Consider the following 26,376-nt stretch of genomic DNA (forward strand, 5'->3'; position numbering starts at 1 on the left):
TGGGACTGGAGGTATGAGGGATCATGAGTCACCACTCGGGTGCTGGGAACTGAACCCTGATCCTCTGCAATAGCAGCAAAATACACACACACACATACACTACACTTTCTCACACATACACTCAAACACCATATACTCCCCCCACACTTACATCACACACACATACCAATACACTCTCATATACACCCTCAACACTACACACTCACACATACATACTCTCACCTACAAACACACACCACACACATTCTCTTTCTCACATTCAGACTCACCATACACACACACACACACACCATAGACCCTCACAGATATACAACCCCCACATACACACACTCATACACCACACTCACACATGCTCACACACCAACACTCTCTCTCTCTCACACACACACACACACACACACACAAACACTTTCATTTGCTGCTGGGTTCTATGCTCTTCCACTCAGCTCTATCCCCAGCCAGCTTCAGTCTTGGCACCAACCTTTGTCCTCCCTCGGTTCATAGGTCACTGTCAACAGTCCTCCTTTTTGCCACAGGGTATGTCTGAAATATAGCCCTGGCTGCCCTGGAACTAGCCCCTCCTCTTCCCCCTACTCCTTTGGACCTCTGCAATGGGAGGGGATTCCGTTCCAGGTTATAATTCCCCTGCTCCCCATTCCCATCACCACTTGAGGTCCTCCACCCCGCCCCCAACAGGCATCCATAAAGCAGGTTGTCCTAGGCACAGTGCTGGTCCAGCATCAGGGACCAAGATCTTTGGTAACTTGCTTTCCACTGCGTAGACACTCCCAGATTGTGGGAAGGTGGATTAGGACAGAGACACACAGGCTGGAGCTGGGTTGGGATCTCAAGAGATTATCATATTTATTGATGTTTGTCCAAGTCCTCCAAGCTTCCTGGTGTCACTTCTTGTGGGGGAAGGAGGCCCAGCCCAAGCAGTATAAGCAGTAGGCAGTGCCTAGGAAGAAGGAGTTGGATATCAAATAAGACCCTAATTCCCTCTTGACCTCTTGAAAGGCTTCTAAAGGCCTCTCCTTAGGTTCCCCCAGCTCCCAATGGATCACAGCTCTTATTTGGCTGTTATCTTCCTCCCAAACCAGATTCCTCATGGGGAATCCCCACCTCGACCCAAACCCTGGCTATTATTATTATTTTTGTTTGTTTTGTTTTCGAGACAGGGTTTCTCTGTGTAGCTCTGGCTGTCCTGGAACTCACTCTGTAGACCAGGCTGTCCTCAAACTCAGAAATTTTCCTGCTTCTGCCTCCCAAGTGCTGGGATTAAAGGCATGGGCCACCACTGCCCTACGACCCTGGCTATTCTTATGACCAGAGCAAGCCAGTGGCCCTGCACTTACCCCCCAGCGTCAGCGTCATGGTCAGTCTGTACAGGACGTTGTCCATTCCCCCGCCTTTCAAGTGTACTGGGAGGTCATTGTCGGCCTGAGTTGGAGGGGTGAGAACAGGGTTGCTGACTCCTGCACAGACCTCCTCCTGCCCAGCGACCCCCACCCCTCATTAGGTCCAGAGACTCTGTCCCGCCTACCTGGAAGAGCTTCTGCTTCTCTGCCACACGGTTCTCTAAGTGGCTTCTGGTAGATGAGCTAAAAGACCGGACCAGAGCCTGGGAGACCTGGAGGGATAGGAGATGGGTCTGTCGGGAGCACCTGGAAATCTGCCCTCATGTGGATCCCGCAGGAAGGGAGAGCTTTGAGATGTGGGGACATTTCTGGTGAAGAACTAGGTAAGATATCTTAAGGCAAGATAGTTACTAGTGAGAGCAGGGGTGGGGGTTGGGGGTGGGGGCGCTTGTCAAGACATTGGTGGAAGCCTATTATCCCAGCATTCAAGAGGAAAGCAGGAGTTCGGGGCCAGCCTGGGCTACTTGGTAAGCATTTAGAAAATGAGAGGAGGTGTCACATAAGTTATTACAATTGGGAGGTGGAGGCCGGAGGTCAAGGACATTCAGCTGCATAGCAAGTTAGAGACCAGCCTGGGCTACGGGAGACCCTGTGTCAAAACAAACAAAGAAGTGGGGATGGGGAATTGGTGTCTAGAGGCTACAACTTGGAACTCTGCAGGCTGTGAGAGACTCCAGTGCCGAGAATGTGAAATGGGTGCTATGGGGTTTGAGGGAGAGGGTTGGATTAATCAGGTTCCAGGGATGTCAGGACTGGCTTGGAAGTTCCATGAGAGTTGGTTTTAGGGCCCCCTGGGATGTTAAGGGGGACTCGGGTAAACGGAGGCTTAAACCCAGGGTTCTGGACCATGTTAAGGACCATGCTCAGGCTGCCAGGGAGGAAGTCCCAGTCTGAAGGGTGCACCTGTTCTAAGACTCCGGATCCTGGCATGTTTAGGTTAGGCATCTGGGTTGTGGGGTTCCCCTCCACCCCTCCACAGCCCGTGGTGGGGCCTCACCCGTAGGGCCCTCATTTTGCGTCCTCAGCAGCTCCGAGTCACCTCCCCTCTTCGCCCAAGGACGTGCAGCACTTTACCCTAAGGGAATCCCAAACCACGCCTACTGACTCCCAGACTGGTGGGGCGTGGCCAAATTAGATTTGTCCAATAGGGTCAGAGAGAAAGTGTTCCAACTTGTCAGTCATCAGTTTCCGCATTTGGGTTGACCCCAATGACAGTGGCTCCAGGGACTTGCCACTCCCTGGCTGTTATCTAGGGTTACCCTGCTGATATCTGGGAGCCAGTGAGGGCAGAGATAAAGCCGTCTGTCTTCAGAATGAGTCATCGCCGCACCTTGGAGCCTTAGTTTCCATATTTGTTTCCTGAGGGCCAAGTCAGGATCTTCCCCAGTGTTCTTGAGGAAAAAAGGAGTCACCCCGATACAGATAAAGATATTTACCAGGCCAGAACTGATTTAAGAAATGAGAGAGAGAGAGAGAGAGAGAGAGAGAGAGAGAGGCGGGCCGTGGTGACTCATACCTTTAATTCCTGGACTTCTGAGGCTCACTGGTCTACAGTGGTCTACACGGTGAGTTCCAGCCTTGCTACAGGCACTTCCCTGTCGCAAAAAAACAAAACAAAACAGTTTAAGGACTGACAGTGGAGGGCAGGAGAGGTGGCTTGCCGCTTAAGAGCACTGACTGCTAGTCCAGAGGACTCTGGTTCAGTTCCTAGCACCTACATGGCTGTTTACCTATGTTTGTAACTGCAGTTCCAGGGGATCCAACATCCTCACAGACACATACATTCAGGCAAAACACCGATGCACATAACAAAATAAAAAAGAATAGATAGTGAACAGATGGAGGAGAGGAGGGTAGGGAGGTAGGGGTAGGGAAGGGGATGGGGGAGATGGAAAGAGCAGAGGGAGAAAGAGTTGTTCCCTTAGAGAAAAAATATGGGGTGTTTGAATTGGTTTTTTGATTTTAGCTGAAATTAAGCTTCCTAGATCTTTTTTTTTTTTTTTTTTTTTTTTTTTTTTTTTTTTTTGGTTTGGTTTGGTTTGGTTTTTTGAGACAGGGTGTCTCTGTATTGTCCTGGCTGTCCTGGAACTCACTCCGTAGACCAAGCTGGCCTCGAACTCAGAAATCTGCCTGCCTCTGTCTCTGCCTCCCAAATGCTGGGATTAAAGGCCTGCACCACCACTGCCCAGCCCTAGATCTTTTCTTTGGGATCCAACCTAAACAGAGGTGAAGATGGCAGGCCATTATTTTTTTCTCTCTCTTTGAGACTGGCCATTTGGGTGGGGCTTAGGAGTTAGGCTTAATTGTAGATGGACCCTGATAAATCACCAGGTCTGACTGCTAGTGAGTGGGTCATTTTGCTTTTAATTTTTAGCCTTTTTGTCTGTTTAATTAGAGGTATACTGAGGCAATAAAGTGAGCTCACCGCATAATCCAGTTAGCATAGTTAAGAAAAACAAAGGCGGGCTGGAGAGATGGCTTAGCGGTTAGGAGCACTGACTGCTCTTCCAAAGGTCCTGAGTTCAAATCCCAGCAACCACATTGGAAACAACCATCATAACAAGGTCTGGCGCCCTCTTCTGGTGTGTCTGAAGACAGCTACAGTGTACTTACATATAATAATAAATAAATCTTTAAAAAAAAAAAAAGGGGGGGGGCTGGAGAGATGGCTCAGTGGGTAAGAGCACCCGAGTGCTCTTCCGAAGGTCCAGAGTTCTAATCCCAGCAACCACATGGTGGCTCACAACCATCCGTAACGAGATCTGGCGCCCTCTTCTGGAGTGTCTGAAGACAGCTACAGTGTGCTTATGTATAATAAATAAATAAATCTTTCAAAAAAAAAAAAAAAAAAAGAAGAAGAAAAAGAAAGGCTAGAGTTCGAGGCCAGCCTGGTCTTCAGAGTGAGTTCCAGGACAGCCAGGGCTACACAGAGAAACCCTGTCTTGAAAACACCAAAGAGAAAAAGAAAGAAAAAACAAAAAAAGATAGGCTAGCGAACCAGCTCTATGGTTCAGCATGCTTGCTGTTTGATCCTATAACGTTGTCCTGGGTCTAGAGAGCCTCACTCAATAAATAGGAACCAAGAAAGACCCTATCGTCAGCTTTTGGCCTACAGTACATGGAGCCCTGTGCATATTTATATGCAAGCCCCCGCCCCAAGCCAGGCATAGCAACCCATACCTATAACTCCAGGGTTTAGGAGGTAGAGACAGAAGAATTAGGAGGACAAGGCTAACCTTGGTTACCTGTGGAGTTCAAGGCCATTATGTGAATCCCTTTATTAAAAATAAAGCGGGCTGGTGAGATGGCTCAGTGGGTAAGAGCACCCGACTGTTCTTCCAAAGGTCCAGAGTTCAAATCCCAGCAACCACATGGTGGCTCACAACCATCCGTAATGAGATCTGACTCCCTCGTCTAGAGTGTCTGAAGACAGCTACAATGTACTTACATATAATAAAGAAATCTTTAAAAAAATAAAATAAAAAATAAAGCAAGCAAGCCCCCCCCCCCCCCATGGTGGTGTGTGTTCTTGATCTCAGGACTCAGGAGGCAGACAGATCTCTGTGAGTCTATGAAGTCTACCTAGTCTATAGAGTAAGATCCAGGGCAGCCAGGGCTACATATTGATGCCCTATCTCAAACAAAACAAAACAGCAAGCAAGCAAAGGAACAGAAAATTGCTTGTGGTGGAAGGCATATCAGAACTGGCTCCATGCAGTGGCCTGGATTGCAAAACCTGTTTGGTAGCATTGTGCTGCCATCTTGTGGCAAAAACATTCAACTGCTCCTCCAACCTGACTCCTTCCACGTATCTGATAATTCTGGATTTACTTTTTTTTAACCCTACCCTGCCATGCCCCCTCCCACTCTGTCCCCCAGACAGGGTCTTGTCACATAATTCAGGCCTGCCTGAAACTCGGGATTCTCACATTTCACCCTGCTAACTATTGTAGTCTGAACCGAGTATCACAAACCAGGCTTACAATTGTCATTTTAAAATGTTTCCAATGTAGGAAAGCAAATGCCCCCAGAGTGCTTTAAGGTCTGCCATAAGTTCACACCTATAAACCTTGTGGGAGGCTGAGGCAGGATGGTTTTGAGTTCCAGGATAGCCAAGGCTGTATAGAGGGACTGTGCCACAAAACAAAACCCACTAGTACTTCTGTTTGAATGAAGGTAGCAGCTGTGTAACAGAAAATACATCTTTGTCTTTGCCTCCAGTTCCTAGTACCCAGCTCCTGAAATTCTTTGAACCATTAGAAGGATTGACAGTGCTACTTATGCTTTGATATTTGGTGGCCTGAAAATAGGTTGAGTATGGGTCTGGGCACCAGAAAGACCAAGGCACAGAGAAAGGACATCCAGCTCTCAGTATCCTGGGCTTTGAGGGAGGGGGTGTTTGGGAGATGTTGGAATCACTTATTGTCCATAATTAAATACCTTAATATATAATTAAATAGCCCTCTGGCAGGCTCCAGGACTGTGACTATATTAAAGGATTAGGTAGATGGCTAGTGCCTGGGCATTGGTGGTACATTTCAATCCCGGCACTCAGGAGGCAGAGGCAGGCAGATGTCTGAGTTGAAGGCTAGCCTAGTCTACAGAGCAAGTGGTAGACAGCCAGGGGTACACAGAAAGACCCTGTCTTGAAAAAACAAAAAGGAAACTGACTGGCCCTGAGAGGAAAGCGGCTCCAGTCTGTGTACCCCGTCCCTCCTATGCATCTCCTCTCTCTGAGTCCCTGAGTTTTAGGCTTTATAAATAAGTATTTAAAACTGTGGCAAATATCTGTGGTCTCAACACTTGGGAGGTAGAGTCAGGAGGACTAGTTCTACTTTATCCTTAGCTGTAGAGGAACTCTGAGGCTAGCCTGGGCTACATGAGAACCTGACTTGTTCCATTTCCCAACTCCCAAAGTAAGCAGAAAGCACTGTCCATGTTCATTTTGGAGTTCAAGTTTGTTTTTGTTTTTGTTTTTTTAAAAGCCGTATATAATTTATGCACCAGGTACATGCTGATGCCCGGAGAGCCAGAAGTGGATCCTGGATCCCCTGAAACTGGAGTTATGGGTGGTCGTGAACCACAATGCTGGGAATCAAACTCGGGTCTTCTGCAGAAGCAACAAGGGCTCTTAATGGCTGGCCATCCCTCCAGTGCCCCTCCAGGGTCTCACTCTGCAGCCTTGGCTTGTCTGGATCACTTGCTTCTGCCTCCAGAGTGCTAGGCCCAGAGGACATGAGCCACCACATCCAACTAAGTTTCTAAATCTTAATTACGGATCGCAGGGAATGTCATGGCAGCAGATGTACACCATGGAGGTCTTCTACACGTTAGGACAGTCTCTTCTAAAAACCAAACCAAACCAAACCAAAATAAAAACAACCCCTTCCCCCAAACTAAATGAAACAAAATGCAAAACCTAAGACTGGGCTTGGTCATGCAAGCCTGTAATTTGGGAGGCACAGGCAGGAGGATCAGGAGTTCAAAGACATCCTCAGCCACGTAATAATTTTGAGACCAGCTGAAGTTCTATAAGATTCTCCCTTAAAAACCGAATAAATACTAAGAGAAAAAAGAAGTAAGGGACAAAGAAGGACAAAACTGCACAGTATCTGCAATGACATCAGTAGCCAGTGGGGGTGAGAACAAATTCAGGTCTAAGCCACGCCTGCCCAAAGGCACAGTCATTACTCGTAACACACCAAACAAATAATCTTTTTAAATAAATCTTAAAAAGGGAGGGAGGGATGCTGGAGAGATGGCTCAGCGGTTAAGAGCACTGGCTGGCTGGGCGTGGTGGCACACGCCTTTAATCCCAGCACTCGGGAGGCAGAGGCAGGCGGATTTCTGAGTTCGAGGCCAGCCTGGGCTACAGAGTGAGTTCCAGGACAGCCACGACTACACAGAGAAACCCTGTCTCGAAAAACCAAAAAAAAAAAAAAAAAAAAAGAGCACTGGCTGCTCTTCCAGAGGTCCTGAGTTCAATTCCCAGCAACCACACGGTGGCTCACAACCATCTGTAATGGGATCTGATGCCCTTTTCTGGTGTGTCTGAAGACAACAACAGTTTACTTTTATACATAAAATAAATAAATAAATCCTTTAAAAAATCTTTTAATCAGCATGGCCATCTATGTGGGATTCTCAGAAACTGAACATATTTTGATAGGTAATAAATGCCTTCTCTACATTCATATCAAGCTATTTTTAGCACAGGTTTGCTGCTGCTTAGTAACCAGTGAACCAGGAAAACAGGATTTCCACATTAATGGGTCTTTCTCCTGGTATTGCATTTTCTGATAACCTGTAACAGACGAGATGAACAAAGTTCTCCCAACATTAGTTACACTGGGGGCAATGTAACCCTGGCCAGAGGTCGACTTTGAATAGAGACTGGTGAATAAGTACATCACTAATGTTAAGGACTCCAGTTGGAATGAACTCGGGAGTGGTCAATGAGCTGAGAGCCATGGATAAAGGCCTACCCACACTCTCCACACTCATAGGGTTTGATACCAGGATGAATTCTGTGATGTTCAGTAAGTTGTGAACTTGGAATAAAAGCCATTCCACACTTCCTGCATACGCAGGGCTTCTCGTATGTATGGATTCTCTGATGGTGAGTGAGCTGGGAGACATGGATAAAGGCTTTCTCACACTCCTGATATTCATAAGGCCTGTCACCTGTGTGAATCCTCTGATGTTGAATAAGGTACGAACTACGACTTTCCACAGTCCTTACATGCCAAGGATCTGTCACCAGTGTGGACGGTCTGATGTCTGATGGCGCCTGAGCTGCGCATGCTGTCTGAAGGCCTTCCCACATTCCTGACATTCATAGGGTTTCTCCCCAGAATGAATCCTTTGATGTCGAGTGACTTCTGAGCTATGGCTAAAACCCTTCCCACAGTCCTTACATTCGTAGGGCTTCTCTCCAGTGTAAATTCGCTGGTGTACGGTGAGCTGGGGTGTTGGCTGAAAGCCTTTCCACAGTCTTTACACTGATAGGGCTGAGCTCCAGTGGACTGTCCATTATCATCAAGGTGGGAGCATGGCAGTATCCAGGCAGGCATGGCACAGGAGGAGCTGGGAGTTCTATGTCTTCATCCAAAGGCTGCTAGTGGAAGACTGACTTCCAGGCAACTAGGGTGAGGATCTTATACCCACACCCACAGTGACACACCCATTCCAACCAGGTCACACCTATTACAACAAGGCCACACCTTCAGATGGTGCCACTCCCAGGTCCAAGGATATACAAACCATCACAACAGCACCTAGAAGCTGACTCTCCAGGAGGAAGGGATTTTAAACAAAAAGGAAAAGAACACCGTGGAAGCAGGAAGCAGCCTTCTCTGGAGGCGCAGCTGCAGCAGAACAGGCTTCCTTCCTGCATGGTGTCGAGCAAGTGAGCTAGGCAGGCAGAGTGCTGGAGGGTAAAGAGCTGGAGTTCTGGCTAAGGGAGGTCAAAGTGAGTGAGGCAGACAGCTCATAATCCACAGCTCATGTAATAAAGATGTTAAAAAAGAGGTCTTTCTTGTTCTTACGGATTGTGTCTTTACATCCATGTACAAGGTGGCTCACTGGTCAAGAGCCCTGGCTGTTCTTCCAAAGGACCCAGATTCAGTTCTCTGTACCCACATGGTGGCTCACAACCATCTGCAACTCCAGTTCCAAGGAATCAGATACCCTCTTCTGGCCTCCTTGGGGAACCAGGCATGTACATGGTCTAGACACACATGCAGGCAAAACTCCCATACACATAAAGTAAAATAAAACAATAAATATGCATGAAATATTTTCCGAATTTATAGCTACCTAAGTTAGCAACAACGGAAGATAGAAGGCAGTGGAAGTACATACCATCTACTACAGAATGCTTTTAATTATGTTAATCTTATGTGCTTGGCCAATGCTGACAGAGTCCTTGCTCTTCTCTGTAACTCGGGCCTTAATTCTACAGCAGGTTTTGACGGCTTCCTGACAATCACTCAGGTGACCGCTGTCAGCTGTATTACCACCACACTGTCCTGTTAGCCCCATGACGTCTCCAGCAAGGCCAGGTCTTACTTCCCTGGGTGCCAAGGATGTGTCATATAATTTGTAACCGTCCATGGCTCTTTCCCTTGCTCCAATAAGAAGATGACATCAGGTTTAAAAATGACAAGTCCTGTTGATGGGAGAGGAAATGAGACATGAGTATACTGTTTACATTTCAAACTTTGGGGACTGGAGAGATGGCTCAGTGGTTAGAAGCACTAGCTTCTATTCCAGAGTATCCAGGTTCAATTCCCAGCACCCACATGGAAGCTCACAATTGTAAGTCCAGCTCCAGGAGATCCAACACCCTTATAAACACACACACACACATTCAGGCGAAATAATAACAAGCATTAAATTTCAAACTCTTGGCCAGTCATGGTGACATATCTTTAATCTCTGTGAGTTCGAGGCCAGCTTGTTCTACATAGTGAGTTCTAGGACAGCCAGGGCTATAGAGGGAGACCCTGTCTCAAAACAAACAAACAAACAAACAAACAAACAAACGAATAAAAAAATGAGATAAAATAAAATTCAAACTCTGGGGCTGGTAGGATGGCTGGGCAGGGTAAAGTTCTTGCCCAGCCTGACAACCTGTTTGATCCCCAGGGTCCACGTGGTGCAAAGAGAACCAAGTCCTGAAAGATGTCCTCTGACCTCAAGATGCATTCAGTAGTACACGTATACCATCTCCTCCATCATGCAGAAATAAATGTGGTAAGAACGTTTTTAAAAATAATTAAAATTCAAACCCTAGCTTTTGGTCTCCAAGGAATCAAAATACTAACAATATTTATTATTATCGATGTTAATTGCAAGTAGGCAAGGCAGGTGATGGACCAGCCTGCCTTCATCTTAAGATGGAGATGGCTCAGCAAACTTCCGTTGCTTTGATCCCAAGGATGTCCCGTTTCCTATGTGGTCCTGGGTGCTCTAGGCCTTACCTAGTGAGACCAGGTAACTGAAGTTCTTCAATGTCACATTTCTGTACAAATCCCTCTGGGCAGGCTCCATGCACCTCCACTCCTCGAACAACTCTACAGCCACGACCCCGAAGGTCATTGTTCCCTGAAACAACGCACTCACACATTATTAGTGAATTAATTGTTTCTTTTCTTTAATTTTTGATACAGGATCTCACTATGTAGTGATGGCTGTACTGGGGCTACAAAGTGGGGCTACCTGCCTCTCTCTTTGAGGTCTCTGAGTTCTAGGATTAAAGGTGTGTGCCATCATGTCTGATTCTTTTTCCTTTCCTTTCCTTTCCTTTCCTTTCCTTTCCTTTCCTTTCCTTTCCTTTCCTTTCCTTTCCTTTCCTTTCCTTTCCTTTCCTTTTCTTCCAAGACAGGGTTTCTCTGTGTAGCCCTGGCTGTCCTGGAACTCACTCTGTAAACCAGGCTGGCCTCAAACTCAGAAATCCGCCTGCCTCTGCCTCCACAAAGTGCTGGGATCAAAGCCATACACCACCACCGCCTGGCTCTTTTTTTTTTTCCTTAACAGAGAATTTTCTAAATATGTAAAAGTAGCAGGCTAGAGAGATGTCTCAAAGGTCAAGAGCACTTGTTGGTCTTCCAGAGGACCCAAGTTTGGTTCTCAGCACCCCTACTGGCAGCTCACAATCATGGGTAACTCTAGCCCCAGGGGATCAGATACCCTCTTCTGACCCGGAATACATATACACATATACACATAAACAAACAAACAAAAAATCTTGTAAAATGCTTGAAAGTACATAGTGGCAACACCTTTGATTCCAGCACTCAGGAGGCAGAGGCAGGTGGGCCTCTGTGAGTAGAGGCCAGCGTGGTCTACAGAGGGAGTTCTAAGACAGCCAGGGCTACACAGAGAAACCCTGTCTTGAAAAAACAAAGCAAAGCCGGGCGTGGTGGTACATGCCTTTAATCCCAGCACTCGGGAGGCAGAGGCAGGCGGATTTCTGAGTTCGAGGCCAGCCTGGTCTACAGAGTGAGTTCCAGGACAGCCGGGGCTACACAGAGAAACCCGTCTCAAAAAACCAAAAAAAAAAAAAAAAGAAAGAAAAGAAAAACAGCAGTGTGATGATGCCAATGGTGTAGCAGTCTGCTTGTACAATCATGAGATGAATCCCTTGATTGTATCTGTTCTTTCCCATTCTCTTTCTTTTTGAGTGCTGGAGACCCAAGCCAGTACCTCACACATGGTAGGTGAACCCTACTACTCCAGCCTTTCTTCCATCTTTCATCTACTACTAATACTGCATCGGCAGTTTTCACACACAGCATGTGAGATCGTTAGTACCTAACGGGTTATTTGTTGGTTTTTTTCCTTCTGCTGTTTTTTTTTTGAGACAGGGTCTTATGGGGACAGGCCTGTTTACACTCTATAGCTGAGAATGATCTTGTACTTCTGATCCTCCTGCCTCTACCTCCCAAGATCTGAGATTAAGGGGTTATAAATATGTATCTTGGGCTGGAGAGATGGCTCAGAGGTTAAGAGCACTGGCTCTCTCAGAGGTTCTGAATTCAAATCCCAGCAACCACATGGTGGCTCACAACCATCTGTAATGGGATCCGATGCCCTCTACTGGTGAGTCTGAGGACAGTGACAGTGTACTCATATGCATAAAATAAATAAATAAATAAATAAATCTAAAGCAACAAAAGCAAAGCAAAACAAACAAAAAATATTTGTCTCCTCCCCTTTTTCTTTTCATTTTCTTTGAGATAGGGTTACACTGTGTTACCCTGACTGGCCCAGAACTCACTATGCAAACCCAGAGATCCTCCTGCCTCTGCCTCAGGAGACTGGCTGGTTGTTCCATTTCCAGTGAGACCATAACTGATGAAAAGGCTCAGGTTTCCCAAGCTGGTCCACTCAGGAAAACGTCTTTACAACGCAGAGATGGAGAAAGGCACTGTGGGATACGGGAAGCTCCAGCTTTCACTCTGCACCACAAGCGACGAACACGACCAAGCGTCAATCAATACTGTCCTCTGAGGAGCAGGACTCTCCTGCTTCTCATTCAGACTGGAAAAGAAACAAAATCCAGCCGAGCAGGGTCTCATAAGTTACTGAGACCATGGCGGAGGTGACGGATACCTATCATCCTAGAACTTGGCAGAGTGCGGTATAAGCAGGAGGAGGGTCAGGAGTTCAAAGTCATCTTTGGCTACGCACACAGAGCTGGTTTAGCAAGCAGCCTATGCTAACCCATCTTAAAACAACCCTTCTCCCCCAAAAAGTATCAAAGGCTGCATGCAAATAGAAAGCAGTCACTCCACTTGTAAGGATGTTAGATGGCACATTTGGGCGGCGAATATATCGGTGTTTATTTTCTCATACCATATGCGTGCGATAGACATGTGGGGTTTTGTTTGTTTGTTTGGTTTGGATTCTGTGTGGGGAGGGAGGGACGTTTCAAGACAGGGTTTCCCTGTGTAGCCCTGGCTGTCCTGGAACTCTAGAGAGTAGGCTAGCCTTGATTGAACTCAGAGATCTACCTGCCTCTGCCTTCCAAGTGCTGGGATTAAAGGCATGCACCACCACGCCTGGCCCTTTGGGGTTTTTTTTGTTTTCTTTTGTTTTTTGTTTTTTCGGAAATATGGTTTTTAGTTTATGTGTATGGGTGTTCTGCACATATGTCTGTGCACCATGTGCGTGCCTGATACCCGTGGAAGTCAGAACAGGGCTTCTGATCCCCTGGAACTGCAGTTCAATGGTTGAGAGCCAGCATGTGGGTGTGGGACACGAATGCAGATCCTCTGGAAGTAAAGCCAGTGTCCTCAAGCATGGAGCCATCTCTCCAGCCCATGCCAGTGTCCTCAAGCATGGAGCCATCTCTCCAGCCCATTCCAGTGTCCTCAAGCATGGAGCCATCTCTCCAGCCCATGAAATAGGTTTCTTTTTTCTTTCCTTTTGTTTTGTTTTTAAGAGGGAGCGAAATAAATCAGTATAGGAAAGTCACCGGAAAAGACCGTCTCTTCATTAATGGTTATGAGAAAAGAAGCTATCATCTTTTTCAAGAGAAGGTATTCCTTTCATCTGCTCTTCTGTGAGAACACTGTATATGATGCTGAGAAGAGGGAGCCACCGATAGGGTTGGGGACCCATCACTCATCACTTGCTCCCCGAGAGCAGACATTTTGGCATAAAGAGGACATTTTGGCATATGTTCTGAAGGGTTAGAAGGAGTTATGGGGCTAGGAAAGATGGCTCAGCAGTAAGGTCACCTGCTGCAAAATCTGACGACCTGAGTTTGATCCTGGGCTCCACGTGATATAAGGAGAAAAGTGACTCCTGTTACCATTCTGTCCTCCACACTGTACAGCAGTTTGCACACCACATCACCACCGCCAACCAACCAACCAACCAACCGACTAACTGCCTGCCTGCTTGCCTGCCTGCCTGCCTGTAAACAGAGTCTGGGCAGTGGTAGACGATCCCTTTAGTTCCAGCACTTGGGAGGCAGGGACAGGCAGATCTCTGTGAGTTTCAGGTCTACAGAGGGAGTTCCAGACTCTACACAGAGAAACCCTGTCTCAAAAAGTCAAAACAAACAAACAAACACATAAATAAAATGAACTTTCAACCTACCTGATGGGCCATGGCGTTCAGTACAACCTGACCTTCTGACTTCTCCTTCCGGATAAATAAAGAGTCCCAGAAAAGGAGGAGTTAAGCTCCCAATACACTGACAGACTGACAGACAAGCTCAGTCCTGAACTCTGAGAATCCCAGGCCTGGGTAACATAGCAAGAATCTTGTGCTTGCCTGCCCGCTCCCACCATGGGAAGAAAATAAAAGAACAAGAGATACAGGTGGAAATGGCTCCAGACAGAGTGTATTTAAATCACTGGAATAACTAAAGATCTTCGGTAACAGAGGGAATGCTAGGGCTGTTTTACAGAGGCTCACAGATCACGTGCAAACACACACACACACACACACACACACACACACACACACACACAGTTAGTTCTCTGTTTGAAGCCAGCCTAGTCTACAGAGTTAGTTCCAGGATAGACATGGCTACAAAGAGAGACCCTGTATGGTAGTTTGAATATGTTTGGCCCAGGGAGTAGCACTTGTTCTTTGGTAGTGTGGCCTTGTTGGAGTAGGTGTGGCCTTGTTGGTGTAGGTGTGTCACTGTGTGTGTAGGCTTTAATACCCTCATCCTAGCTGCCTGGAAGTCAGTCTTCTCCAAGCAGCCTTCAGAGGATGATGTAGAACTTTCAGCGTCTCCTGCACCATGCCTGCCTGGACGTTGCCATGCCCCCACCTTGTTTTTTGTTTTGGTTTGGTTTTTGGTTTTTTTCGAGACAAGGTTTCTCTGTATAGCCCCGGCTGTCTTGGAACTCACTTTGTAGACCAGGCTGGCCTTGAACTCAGAAATCTGCCTGCCTCTGCCTCCTGAGTGCTGGGATTAAAGGCGTGCACCACCCCCGCCCAGCTCCCCACCTTGATGATAATGGATTGAACCTCTGAACCTGTAAGCCAGCCCTATGAAATATTGTCCTTATAAGAGTTGCCTTGGTGCCTGTTCACAGCAGTAAAACCCTAACCAAGACACCCTTTCATGAAAAAGCCCTCTCCTCCCTCAAAAAAAAAAAAAAAAAAAAAAAGTTTCAGGGAAAGGAGAATAAAATGGGGTGCTTTTTGAATTTGGCTTTGGATAGTCAATAGTTAACCACTGAGCTATATAGTCTTGGCTCAGCATCATCCTCTTAGAAAAGGGTTGGAAGAAAGGAAACATGAGTGAGCAGGGTAGTTTTGGATAGCTGTTCTTCTATCCTGGTGTTCAGGGGACAGAGGTCAGACATGGCTGGGCACTCAGTCCAAGCTCAGTATCACCTTGAAAAGCTGAGGTCACTATTGTCCAGGGCCAGAATCTGCCCAAACTTTACGGCACCTGCTGGGGCCAAAACAGTAGTCACAGACCCACTACATTTGGCTGCTGCAAGATACGTCACATGAAAATATCCACACACCAACTCTTCACTTTTTAAGAAATAAATTTTTTAATAATTTATTTTATTTTTATTGTATGTGCATTGGTGTTTTGCCTGCATGTATGCTTGTATGAGGGAATTGGATCCCCTGGAACAAGAGTTACAGACAGCTGTGAGCTGCCACATGGGTGATGAAACCTGGTCCTCTTAACCACTGAGCCATTTCTCCAGCCCTAGAAATAATTTTTTAACTTTGTGTGTGTGCACATATTCAGGTATGTGTGTGCAATGCCATTTTTGTGGAGGGCAGAGTAGAGTCTTGGGTGTTGGTTCTAGCCTTCTACCTTGTAGTCTGATCACTGCTACACACTCCCAGCTTGTTTATCTGAGAGGTTTTGGAAATGCTTGTCTCTGAATCCTGTAGGAGCTTGGATTACAGGATAATTACAAACACAATATGACAACTGACTTGTGCCACAAGAACTTTACCCACCTAGGCATCTCTCCAATATCCTTCTACCTGCTTTTTATTTTTCCTGAGACAGGTTTTTGGTAATGTATCCCAGGCTGGCTTTGATTTTGAGATCTCTTGCCTCAGAAGCCCAAATGCTTGGATTACAGGAATATGTACCACAATGGATAAGCTCCATTCATCCACTCTTGAGATGCACAAAGACACAGTCACAGTTACATACCTCCATACATCCCAGGCAGTTTGCTCGCCACTGTGGTACAATCACTTTCCTAACATCCCTAAAGGTCCTCCTTACATAGTCACAATCACACACGGTGGCACGCAGAAGGCACAGTAGTCTGCATCATCCAGCCATAACTGAACATTCACTCAGGAGCCAGTCACTCTTTAGCAAAGATAGTCCACACCCGCATACACACAGCATTACACGCTGTCACAAAGTCCTTCTCCTTCTTTCTCCCTTCTCTCCAAGAATACAAGGATACTCACGCACTGCCGACGCAGAGCCAGGGACACAGAACACTGCACACAGTACTACACAAGGTCACTTAACCCAGAGATACAGACACAGTCACAGTTACAACTATATCCACACAACCCCAGGAATAAAGGTTATCGAGCACACAACACACTACAGGACCACGGGATACCACTTCCACAATCACAAGATCCCGGAACACATAACATCACATATGTTTGCACAGCAACAATCAGATATACACCTTGGAGACAGGTGATTACAACAGCACACTTGTAAGCACTGACAACCGGTCACCACCACAATCAAAACCACAATTAGAATCCCGCAGTCCAGTCCTGCTTTAGCGTGCACAACCCCGTTCAGGACACGCCTGGTCCCCCGCTCAGTACTCCCCAGACCATTCACCTTGAGTCTCAGTAGAAGGTGCGCGCATCCTGCTTCAGCCAAAGTTAAAGGTTTCATCAAAGTTGAGCAGCAACGTCAGCTCGCTATGGACTCTGGGAAACGTAGTCCATAGCCACATTAGCCCCGGACAAAGATGGTGTCCTTTCACCTTGGGGTCTGGGCTCAGTGTATTATTGAGACGCCGCCCGTGAAGTACCAAAGAGGAAGACCCCACTCCAAACATCTTACCAGGCGTGAGCTTATTTGGGTCCAAGTGACAACAATCTACTCTAAGAAACCCCAAATCACAAGAGGCGGCCAGGTTTGCGCGTGGGAGACGGATAAGCGACCCGCAGTGCCTTGTGGGAAGTGTAGTCCAAAGTCGGAAAAGCAGTATTGCCGATAATAGACAACAGCCTGGCTAGGCTTCAGTGAACAAGCCCTGAGATGTCGCGGAGACTTCTGGGAGTGCTCACTCACTCCCTGAGTGCGCAGACGCAGGGGCAGCGAGTGGACATTTTGGTCTTTGTCCGCGGGTCAGCACGGCCGTCGTGTCCACGTGGCGCCAAAGTAGGAGGTGGGATCTGGGCGTCCTGGGTCGGTGGGTCCGGGAGGTTGGAGGGCAGTGTTTCCGATCTTTGGGGGTGTAGCGCGGGGGTCAGGGAGTGGGCTGAAGAGCATCGGGTCTTGGTGAAGGCGGAGGTGGCGGCCTCTGAGGAACGCTTGAGCGTTTGAGACCGAATTTGACTGCAAAGTTTAACCCACTATTTGGAATGATTGAGTGGGTGTGGAGCTGGGTGTAGGATTGTGGGTGGCTATGCTTCACGAGGCAATGAGGAGACCCATGTTGAAGTATCACGTCTGCGCGGTAGTTCCGGAGTCGAAAGTGCTGATAATTATAACGGGGCCATCTTCCCGAAGAGCATCCGTTTTATTTGATTACTTGAAAGGTGGGACGAAGCTAAGGGTTAAATAATTTTAAAACTGTATTTATTGATGGTGAGTTTTATACGCAAATGCATTTCGTGATATGTGCAGAAAGCCTTAGTAAACATGTTTAGATTTTAAAAGACGGTCTGTGTACTAAAACGCGGTTGTTTATGGAGGTAGAATACAGATTACTCTGTCATGCTTAATTAAGGAAACATTTGGTTTGGAATTGTTTGTCCCGGGGGTGCCAGCCATAGACTCCATTTCTGATTTTTGAGGTACTTTAATAGAGCTGTTAGGCAAATTCGGGTTTCGGTTTGAAGAGCGTCATTTCACTAAAAACTCAGGATTAAGGGGTCTAATTTAGATTTAGGTTAGGCACAGTTCCTCATTTAAAGCATGCATATATTTATTTACATTTATTTGTGTGGGCATGCTTGCCACAATCGGTTCTGACCTCCACCGTGTGGGTTTAGGGTCGGAATCCTGGTTGTCAGCCTTGGAAGCAAAGCGGCTTTGCAGCCCCCCACCCCCACCCCGAGCTCTCTCACTGGTCCATGTTTTTAGTTTTTTGAAAAAAACTTAGTGATTACTGTGCTATATCGTAGGTGTCATAACTCCTTCATGAGTACAGTTCTGTGAATTGTGTAGCACATGTGAAAAGCTACTTCTCCCTGCTGTGGCAGTCATTAAAGACATTGACAGCTTTGGCTTTTCTCCTAATGGTAAAAAAAGTTAAGCAGTACCTAATTAAGATTTGCAAGTGAGTAGCTTTCAAATTTATGAATAGCTGCCACTAGTTGATACATTGTAAAAACAAAAAACAAAAAATGAAACAAAAGTAGTTTTTTAAATATCACTGAAGCTGGACACACACGCCTTTAATTCCCAACACTTGGGAGGCAGAGGCAGTTGGATCTCAGAGTTTCAGGAAACCCTGTCTTGAAGAACAAAAACAAAATGACAAGAAATCGCCCAAAGAAAAGCAGCTAGAATGTGAGGGTTTGCTTGTTGCAATTTTTTCGGAGGTGCTGTGTATTGACTCTTGACTGGGCTATATCCCTAGCCCACAGTTCTGGAAATTAATGCTACAAATGTATCTACTCTGTTTGAGTGAAACAATACAGACACAAGTTTGCTTATGACAGCAAAGTTTAGCCTAGAAAAGTATTAGAAACATTTCATGCTCATCCATTAAAGGATGGTTCAGTTGACCTATGATGATAAGCTTATCCAGTAAAATACACGGTTGTGCAGAAGACTGAGGAGGGAGCTTTATAGAGACACTGAAAGGACTCAGACTTAGTAGGACAAGGTTCAGAATATAGACTTGTCAGGAAGAAGGTAGCTGTCTTTGAATTTCTTTCTATTGGGGAAAAAGCTTCAAGATAGATAGATAGATGTGTGTACACACTCACACACAGAGAAAATAATTGTTACTGTGGGAGAGGGGATACTAGAACGGATAGGCCAAAGGCAAGTAACCCCATTTACTTTATAACTTATACATATGAGTGTAGTATATGTTCTAAAGTCAGTTTCTTAAATCATTTATTTATGTTTGTGCCTGTGTAAGTTTGGGCACTAGCAGAGTCTTGAAACCTCAGAACCCTCCCCTAGTGACACGCCTCCTCAGACAAGACCACGCCTCCTAATTCTTCCCATATAGTCCTGCCAACGGGGGACCAGTTATTGAAATACATGAGCCCATAAGCTATTCTCTTTCCACCAAACTACAGGATGCTTTAGTCAGCTAGGCTGGCTGTGTTTTGTAAAGTTCCATTACACTTAGCTACTGAATGTGAAGTCAGCCAACCTACCATATTTTCACTTGCACTAATTTACCATTTTTTCTGAGATCAGCTGACTGTCATCCTGGTTACCCTGTATAGCTTAGCTTTGCAGACAGATTGGCCTTGAACTTGTTGCAGTCCTTCCACCTCTGCCTCCTGGGTGCTTAGATTACAGGGTTGTGCCGCCATGCTCAGCATTGTATAGTCTTCGCCTGTTCCCTGTGCTGGTTTCCTAAAAGGAAGTATAACATGATCATTTTGTCAGCTGATGCAGGCCTAGGGGCAGAACTCCATGGTCACCTGCAGCAGCCTGAGCAGTTCCTTAATGTTTTAGGAACCATGACTCAGGTGGCTCCAACTTAGAAAATATTCTGCAATTTTTGAGATTGTATTTTAATTACATTTCTCCCTTCCCTTTCCTCGATTTATCTGAACATGTGTGCTCTCTTGAGTGACGCATCATGCATAAGGCACTCAGGACAACTTGAAGGAGCTGGTTCTCTTCCCACTATGGTGGTAGAAAGATTAAACTCAGTATTTCAGTATCCACCTCTACTTGGTGATCTTGTCTGCCCCAAAGTCGGAGTTTATTAAAATTTTTAGGGACAGGGTATTATTTAGCACAGGCTGGCTTTTAACTGGCTATGTAGTAGCTATGGCTGATCTGTCTCTACTTCCAGACCTGTAGAGTTACAGATGTGTGCCAACACAACCAATTTCTGTGGTGCTAGGGATTGAACTCACGGCTTCCGGTATGCTAGGCGAGCAGCAGTCTTCCATCGGAGACACACGTCCTCATCGTGAAGATACCTTAACACAGACTTAAAATCATAAGGGTCAAGAGGCATGAGGGCACCCAGAAAGGAAGGCATCCCATAGCACGTGCGTGGGCTTGTCAAAGAAGAGTGGCACTTGACTGACTCGACAGGAGTCACATAGACGTTTCTGTGGATTAGGAGCTATTATCTTCAAAAGATTGCTAAGGAACTTCACGGGGTATTTATTGAGGTGCACCTGATGTGCTTCTATATAATAAATAAATAATAAATAAATAAATCTTGAAAATAAAATAAAACTCCCTCACAGGGCTGCAGTAACGTAGGATAGCTTCTCTGTAAACAAGTTAACAGTCTGATTTAAGATTCCCAGACCCCTACCAAGGTTATATACATTTAGGCCTTGAGGTCGGCTCATTGTTATTAGTATTACCCAAGGTCCGGAGAGCTGGTTCCTTTCAGTAAAGTGCCTGCCATGCCAGTGTGAGGGCCTTAGTTCAGACCCCCCCCCCTTACAGCATTAATACAGCATTCCTGTAATAATCCAGGCATGCTGGCACCCTCAGCCTGCTCCTGCCTCAGACCATGAGCAACTGGGATGATAGGCTTCCTTTTTTCTTTCTCTTTCTTTCTTTTCTTTCTTTTTTTCATGTAAATTTTAGGATTGGCTTATCTAGTTCTGAGGAAGGGAGAATGCCCCCCTAAAAATTTCTATTGAGATTGTATTACATCTATAAAATAATTTAGAGGAAAGCAGCATCTTTATGATGTTAGACACTCCTATCCGTGAGCATGTGCTTTGTTCAGCTGGCATTTGGAATCTTAATGCTTACATTAAAAACAGCCCAAACATTATTGTGAGTGCCAGGTGTATAGGTGGGTGCCCAGGAGCCAAGGTGCCATCTGTGAGGGCCAGAAGACAGCTCGGTAAGATCTCTTCTTACATGTGTATGTGACTTCTAGGTTCTGACTTTAGGCTGTCAGGTTTGCACAGCGGGCCATCTCAGCAGCCTTTAATAGTTTTACAGAGGTTTTGTTCTGTTACTATTGTTACTGTTATTCCTTCTGAGTGCTACAGTGAATGTGGTGATAGTTATTAGAATATAGGACGCTTTTTAGTTTTTGTTTCTTGGTTTTTTTGTTTTTTGTTTTTCTTTCTGAGACAGGGTTTCTCTGTGGAGCCCTGGCTGTCCTGGAACTCACTTTGTAGACCAGGCTGGCCTTGAACTCAGAAATCCGCCTGCCTCTGCCTCCCGAGTGCTGGGATTAAAGGTGTGCGTCACCACGCCCGGCGCTTTTTAGTTTTTTTTTAACTTTTTTCTTGGCCTAGATACCGTGTTGTTTATATTAAATAGTATTGAGATGGGGACACCCTTGTGTTTATTTGGAATTTGATATAAATAGTGCTGCTGCTGCTACTGGGGATTGACTCCAGAGCTGCTGGGCCAAACACTGTTGCTGAGCCCCATGAGGAGCTACCCGTGCTGTTAGGCAAGATACAGTCTTTACTTGTCCCGTGCGGGATATGCTTTGTGTTGTAGTTACTTTTCTATTGCTATGAAGAGACACCATGACCAAGGCAACTCGTTAAAGAAAGCATTTAGTTGGAGACTTGCTTACAGTTTCAGAGGGTGAGTCCATGGCTGTCCTGGTGGGGAGTGTGCCCACAGGCAGGCCTGGTGCTGGAGTGGTAGCTCAGAGCTAATATCTTATTCACAAGATGTAGGCAGAGAGAGTGTGAGCAAGACGGCTTGTTTGGCGAAGCTCATTAAATGTAGCTACCAAGAAGATGTAAATGTCAAACAAACTGGTGTGTATTACAAAATACCAAAAAAGCCTGCAGGCACACAAGTGTCTTACAAAGGAGATGAAGGACAGTAGAAGAAAAGCTATAGTAGAAGTAGAACACTCAAAACTCTAAAGGCTCCATTGTGGGGGCAGACAGGAAAGGTGTGTGTGTGTGTGTGTTGGGGGCAGGGAATGAACTGAACTGGTAAAAGGCAGGTGAGATGGATTACATTATAACTGATCAAGAACATTATAAAGATGCTGAGGTTACAGTGCACAAACCTGACAAGTGTGCCTGTATGTGTGTGTGTGTGCCTGAGGGTTTAACTTAGAACCTCATGAGTGCTAGGCAAACATGCCAATGAGCTATATACTAAAAAACCTGAAATTTTATTGTTCATAATGGGGAGTGTGTGTGTGTGTGTGTGTGTATATTCCTCATAATGGGGATGTATCTATATTTATATGTGTGTGAGTGTGTGTGTGTATATATATATATATGCATAAGTATATGTATATATTTGATATGATGTGTATATACATATATTTGAAATTAAAGTATAATTACATAATTCTCCCCTTCTAGTCCTTGCATTTCCTTTCCCCCGCTCCCTTTCAGATTCATGGCCTCTTTTATATGTATGTATGTACGCAGTTCATTTAGTGTTACTGGTGTGTATATGATTTCAGGGATGACTAAATGGAATTGGATAACCAATTAGAGGGCTATCTCTGGGGAAGCCCTGTTCTTTCAGCATTCCTTAGCTGCTGGTAGTTCTTTGTTTAGGTGTGGGGCCTGATGAGAGGTCTCCCTTTGATGTTGTTGTGTCTATTGGTGTTGGACCTGCTCAGGTCCTGTTTTGGCAGGCCTGTGGCTGAGTGTCAAAGGCAAAGTCTCCCTGCCAGTTCTAGAAGACATAATCCCCTCTGGCTCTTACTGTCCACCTCCTCTTCCGTGACGCTCTTGTGCAAGTGTCATGTCTGTTGGGGCTGTCACCCTACAGTCAGTTGTGCTCTGCATTTTGACCAGCCATGGCTTCTGGGATGGTCTCCGTCTATTGTAAAGAGAAGGGTTTTTGATGAGGTTTTTTGAGAGCCACAGTTAACTGGGTTTAAGGGTACATATTTAGAGTATCGTTAGAAATTGGGCTGGTTTAGTAAGGTGCCAGTGGTAGGGATTCCTCTTAGGTCTATAACCTCACTAACCCCAGGGAGTTGGCTAGGTCTCCAGTACCAGACGTTGTTTCCCTCCTGTTGAGTATGTCTTAAGTACTATTAGAAAGCTGTTGATTACCACCAAGATATGAGTGCCACTATTAAACCCAAAGAGAGAGCTTGCCATGCTGGCTGTTATGGTTTAAGGGTGTTGTTACCCTCGGGGAGAGCTCGCCATGCTGACTGTGGTTAGGTTCATGGGTGTCACCCTGGTTGCTTCCGTCTCTTGGAAACTTGCACAGCATGCTCTAGTACTAGGAAGCTAGTCCTCAGTTATCAGGGAATACTTAAGTAATATTAACTGGTAGAATTTGTTGAGTGCTTACCATCTACCAGCCATGTTCTTTTAAATGGTTCTTTGTGATCTGTTGTAGAAGCAGCTGAGGAGTGAGAAGCACACAGCCACACCCACATCTTGGAGGTCAGTTGACGCCACCAGAGGGAGTGGTGAACGCAGGAAGTGGAATACTCTTTTCTGTGCTCACAGACTTCAATTCTTTCCTTTCTTTTTGCAGAACAGACTTCAATTTTTAAAAGACAAAACATTGTTCAAAGCTTAAAGTTTTGAGCTTGAAACATAATTTAGATTTGAACAGTTGTATGGGAACACATCCTCTGCTTTATACAGTTTGGAAGTCCTCCACCATAGCCTACTCCTGGTAAGAATGTCTTATAAGTGCAGTGTGGAAATGCCTGCAGTTTGTTAGTGGACAGCACAGACCAGCGGAAAAGAAGCATTTACTTAAGTGTCCTGTCTCCCTGAGCAGAGAAGTCATGCTGAGAGGAAGCCCTGTGTCTGTAGCTCAGCAGTACTGAAAAGCCTTGAGCCAGATGGCGGCGCTCTCGGCCTTGCTGGAGGAAAGCAAGTGAACTTCTCAAAACCAACATTGACGACTATCAGTTAAACTTACCCTGGGAAGAAAGTTTGTTCTGATAAAGCTCTCTTAACTTCTCCCTTGCCCTGCATTTGAGTGAGCAGACAGACACGGAAAGAAGCCCTAGGACTGTAAGAAATGTGGAAGCATCCTCAGTCAAGAGCAGAGCCTCGTTTGTCCGGACTTCCCTATTGGAGAGAAGCGCTGTGAATGAGATCACGCTTCCACTCAGATGTCACACCTCAGCCAGCAGAGAATTTTAAGCGGGGGAAGCCCCTTTGCCTGTAAGGTATGTGGGAAACTCTTCAGCCACAAATCGAATCTTACAGAGCACGAGCATTTCCATAATAGAGAGAAACCTTTTGAGTGTAACGAGTGCGGGAAAGCCTTTAGCCAGAAACAGTATGTCATCAAGCATCAGAGCACTCACACCGGAGAGAAGCTATTCGAGTGCAGTGACTGTGGAAAATCCTTTAGCCAGAAGGAAAACTTGCTTACGCATCAGAAAATTCACACTGGAGAGAAACCTTTTGAGTGCAAAGATTGTGGGAAAGCTTTCATTCAGAAGTCAAACCTCATCAGACATCAGAGAACTCACACGGGAGAGAAGCCCTTCATATGTAAGGAGTGTGGGAAAACCTTCAGTGGCAAATCCAATCTGACCGAGCATGAGAAGATTCACATCGGAGAGAAACCCTTCAAGTGCAATGAATGCGGGACGGCTTTTGGCCAGAAAAAGTACCTGATAAAGCACCAAAACATCCACACTGGGGAGAAGCCGTACGAGTGCAACGAGTGCGGCAAGGCCTTCTCGCAGCGCACGTCGCTGATTGTCCATGTGAGAATCCATTCAGGCGATAAGCCTTATGAGTGCAATGTGTGTGGGAAAGCCTTCTCTCAGAGTTCATCTCTAACCGTGCATGTGAGGAGCCATACGGGTGAGAAACCCTACGGGTGCAATGAATGTGGGAAGGCCTTTTCTCAGTTCTCAACCCTGGCCCTGCATCTGAGAATACACACAGGTAAAAAGCCTTATCAGTGCAGTGAGTGTGGGAAGGCTTTCAGCCAGAAGTCCCATCACATTAGACACCAGAAAATCCATACTCATTAAATGCCCTGAGTATCTTCAGTACGGGGAAGTGTTCATTAGGAATTTACACCTCATAGCACATCGCTTGGTCATTCTGAGGCTAAGCGCCATAAATCAGCCAAACGTTTAACAGAAGATGTCGTGAACACCGGAGAATCCACAATGAAGGGAAAGACGTGTGTATGATACAAGCCTGCAATCAGCGAATGCAGCGGCAAAGCAGAGCAGTGCTGAACTGTGAACTCAGTCGTCTGCGGTCAAGAGTGGCAGGCAGACAGGCAGGCCTGTTGTGACGGCTGTCAGCGTGGATCTGCGGGGTGTCACTAGTCCAGGGACCGAAGACAGACGTTATAGAGTAACACTGTCCATTTACTAGGACTTGGAACATGAAAACACTTGCTTCAGCTGAACACCAAGACGACGTTTGGAGGTGAAACCTGCACACCACAAACTATAAACGATAGTAAAAGTCAAATATATGGGGGTTATTGAAAGCAGAATAAAGAAATGCTATACTTTATACAAGGTTGACTTTGGGAGTGGGAAAACATTCCTTGTAACATTTGAAAATGCTTAGAAGTCCTCATGAGTATTTATGCTCAGGAGGTGAGGCACTAGGAAACTGACCATGACTTAATTTAGACTAGCCACGTGTTAGAACTGAACTGCCTGCTGGGAATGGAATGAGAACAATTTTGGTGGACTGTTACGCAGACATCTGGCAGACGCAACAGATGAGGTGTGTGCGTAACTGGAAGGACTCTGGAAGTGATGTGGGGAAACTCAATATACAGGATGCATACAGTACAGTGACTTTCAAGTTAAAATTTCCTTCTGGAAACTCAGTGTATAATGGTATAAATACATGTAAATGTTGAGATGCATCAGAAGAATGCAGACCAACACCTGAGAGAGGACAGCAAGCGGTGGGAGGGACGGACGGACAGAGGGAGGGAGGGAGGGCTTCAGCTTTGATATGAGTGGTCGGTCTCTTTTTTTTTTTTTTTTTCTGGTTTTTCGAGACAGGGTTTCTCTGTGTAGCCCTGGCTGTCCTGGAACTCACTCTGTAGACCAGGCTGGCCTCGAACTCAGAAATCCACCTGCCTCTGCCTCCCAAGTGCTGGGATTAAAGGCGCACGCCACCAACGCCCGGCCCGAGCGGTCGGTCTCTTAAAGACTGCAAG

The 26,376-nt window shown here is 46.0% G+C and overlaps 3 protein-coding genes across 7 annotated transcripts; 1 reads left to right on the top strand and 2 right to left on the bottom strand.

The window, feature by feature from the left end:
* Positions 1–839: 839 nt before the first annotated feature.
* Positions 840–2,517, bottom strand: Cox7a1 (cytochrome c oxidase subunit 7A1). Its single transcript, XM_021166684.3, has 4 exons — positions 2,416–2,517; positions 1,544–1,630; positions 1,356–1,440; positions 840–958 (listed from the first exon to the last, which is right to left on the bottom strand). Exons 1-4 carry the CDS (start codon positions 2,428–2,430, stop codon positions 903–905), a joined length of 243 nt encoding a protein of 80 aa, XP_021022343.1. The 5' UTR covers positions 2,431–2,517; the 3' UTR covers positions 840–902.
* Positions 2,518–7,516: 4,999 nt separating this feature from the next.
* LOC110297740 (zinc finger protein 565-like) lies at positions 7,517–16,823 on the bottom strand. Its single transcript, XM_029479736.2, has 4 exons — positions 16,747–16,823; positions 14,031–14,075; positions 10,403–10,526; positions 7,517–9,588 (listed from the first exon to the last, which is right to left on the bottom strand). The coding sequence occupies exons 1-4, from the start codon at positions 16,801–16,803 to the stop codon at positions 9,485–9,487; spliced, it is 330 nt and encodes a 109-aa protein (XP_029335596.1). The 5' UTR covers positions 16,804–16,823; the 3' UTR covers positions 7,517–9,484.
* A 204-nt stretch (positions 16,824–17,027) lies between these two features.
* Znf146 (zinc finger protein 146) lies at positions 17,028–26,131 on the top strand. Of its 5 annotated transcripts, none has more exons than XM_029479731.2 (3): positions 17,028–17,295; positions 23,602–23,648; positions 23,743–26,131. In XM_029479731.2, the coding sequence occupies exon 3, from the start codon at positions 24,335–24,337 to the stop codon at positions 25,211–25,213; it is 879 nt and encodes a 292-aa protein (XP_029335591.1). In that variant the 5' UTR covers positions 17,028–17,295; positions 23,602–23,648; positions 23,743–24,334; the 3' UTR covers positions 25,214–26,131. The 5 variants fall into 5 exon arrangements, with proteins under 5 accessions (XP_029335591.1, XP_085698068.1, XP_029335590.1 ...); XM_085841942.1 differs by having other exon boundaries at positions 23,748–26,131; XM_029479730.2 differs by having other exon boundaries at positions 17,107–17,302.
* The last annotated feature ends 245 nt before the right edge of the window (positions 26,132–26,376 follow it).

Source organism: Mus caroli, unplaced genomic scaffold, assembly GCF_978045245.1.
Source record: "Mus caroli unplaced genomic scaffold, Mus_caroli_1 scaffold_8, whole genome shotgun sequence".
NCBI lineage: Eukaryota > Metazoa > Chordata > Mammalia > Rodentia > Muridae > Mus > Mus caroli.

Bases quoted from the DNA above. Each gene is read 5' to 3' on its own strand.
- LOC110297740 (XM_029479736.2), bottom strand. From the start codon at position 16,803: ATGAAACCTTTAACTTTGGCTGAAGCAGGATGCGCGCACCTTCTACTG. The intron at 14,076-16,746 runs GTGAATGGTCTG...TTTATCCGGAAG, and splicing joins ACCTTCTACTGAGACTCAAG to GAGAAGTCAGAAGGTCAGGT. The intron at 10,527-14,030 runs GTAGGTTGAAAG...GCGTTGTTTCAG, and splicing joins TGAACGCCATGGCCCATCAG to GGAACAATGACCTTCGGGGT.
- Znf146 (XM_029479731.2), top strand. From the start codon at position 24,335: ATGTCACACCTCAGCCAGCAGAGAATTTTAAGCGGGGGAAGCCCCTTT.
- Cox7a1 (XM_021166684.3), bottom strand. The intron at 1,441-1,543 runs GTAGGCGGGACA...CCTCCAACTCAG, and splicing joins AGAAGCAGAAGCTCTTCCAG to GCCGACAATGACCTCCCAGT. The intron at 959-1,355 runs GTAAGTGCAGGG...CCTTCTTCCTAG, and splicing joins CATGACGCTGACGCTGGGGG to GCACTGCCTACTGCTTATAC.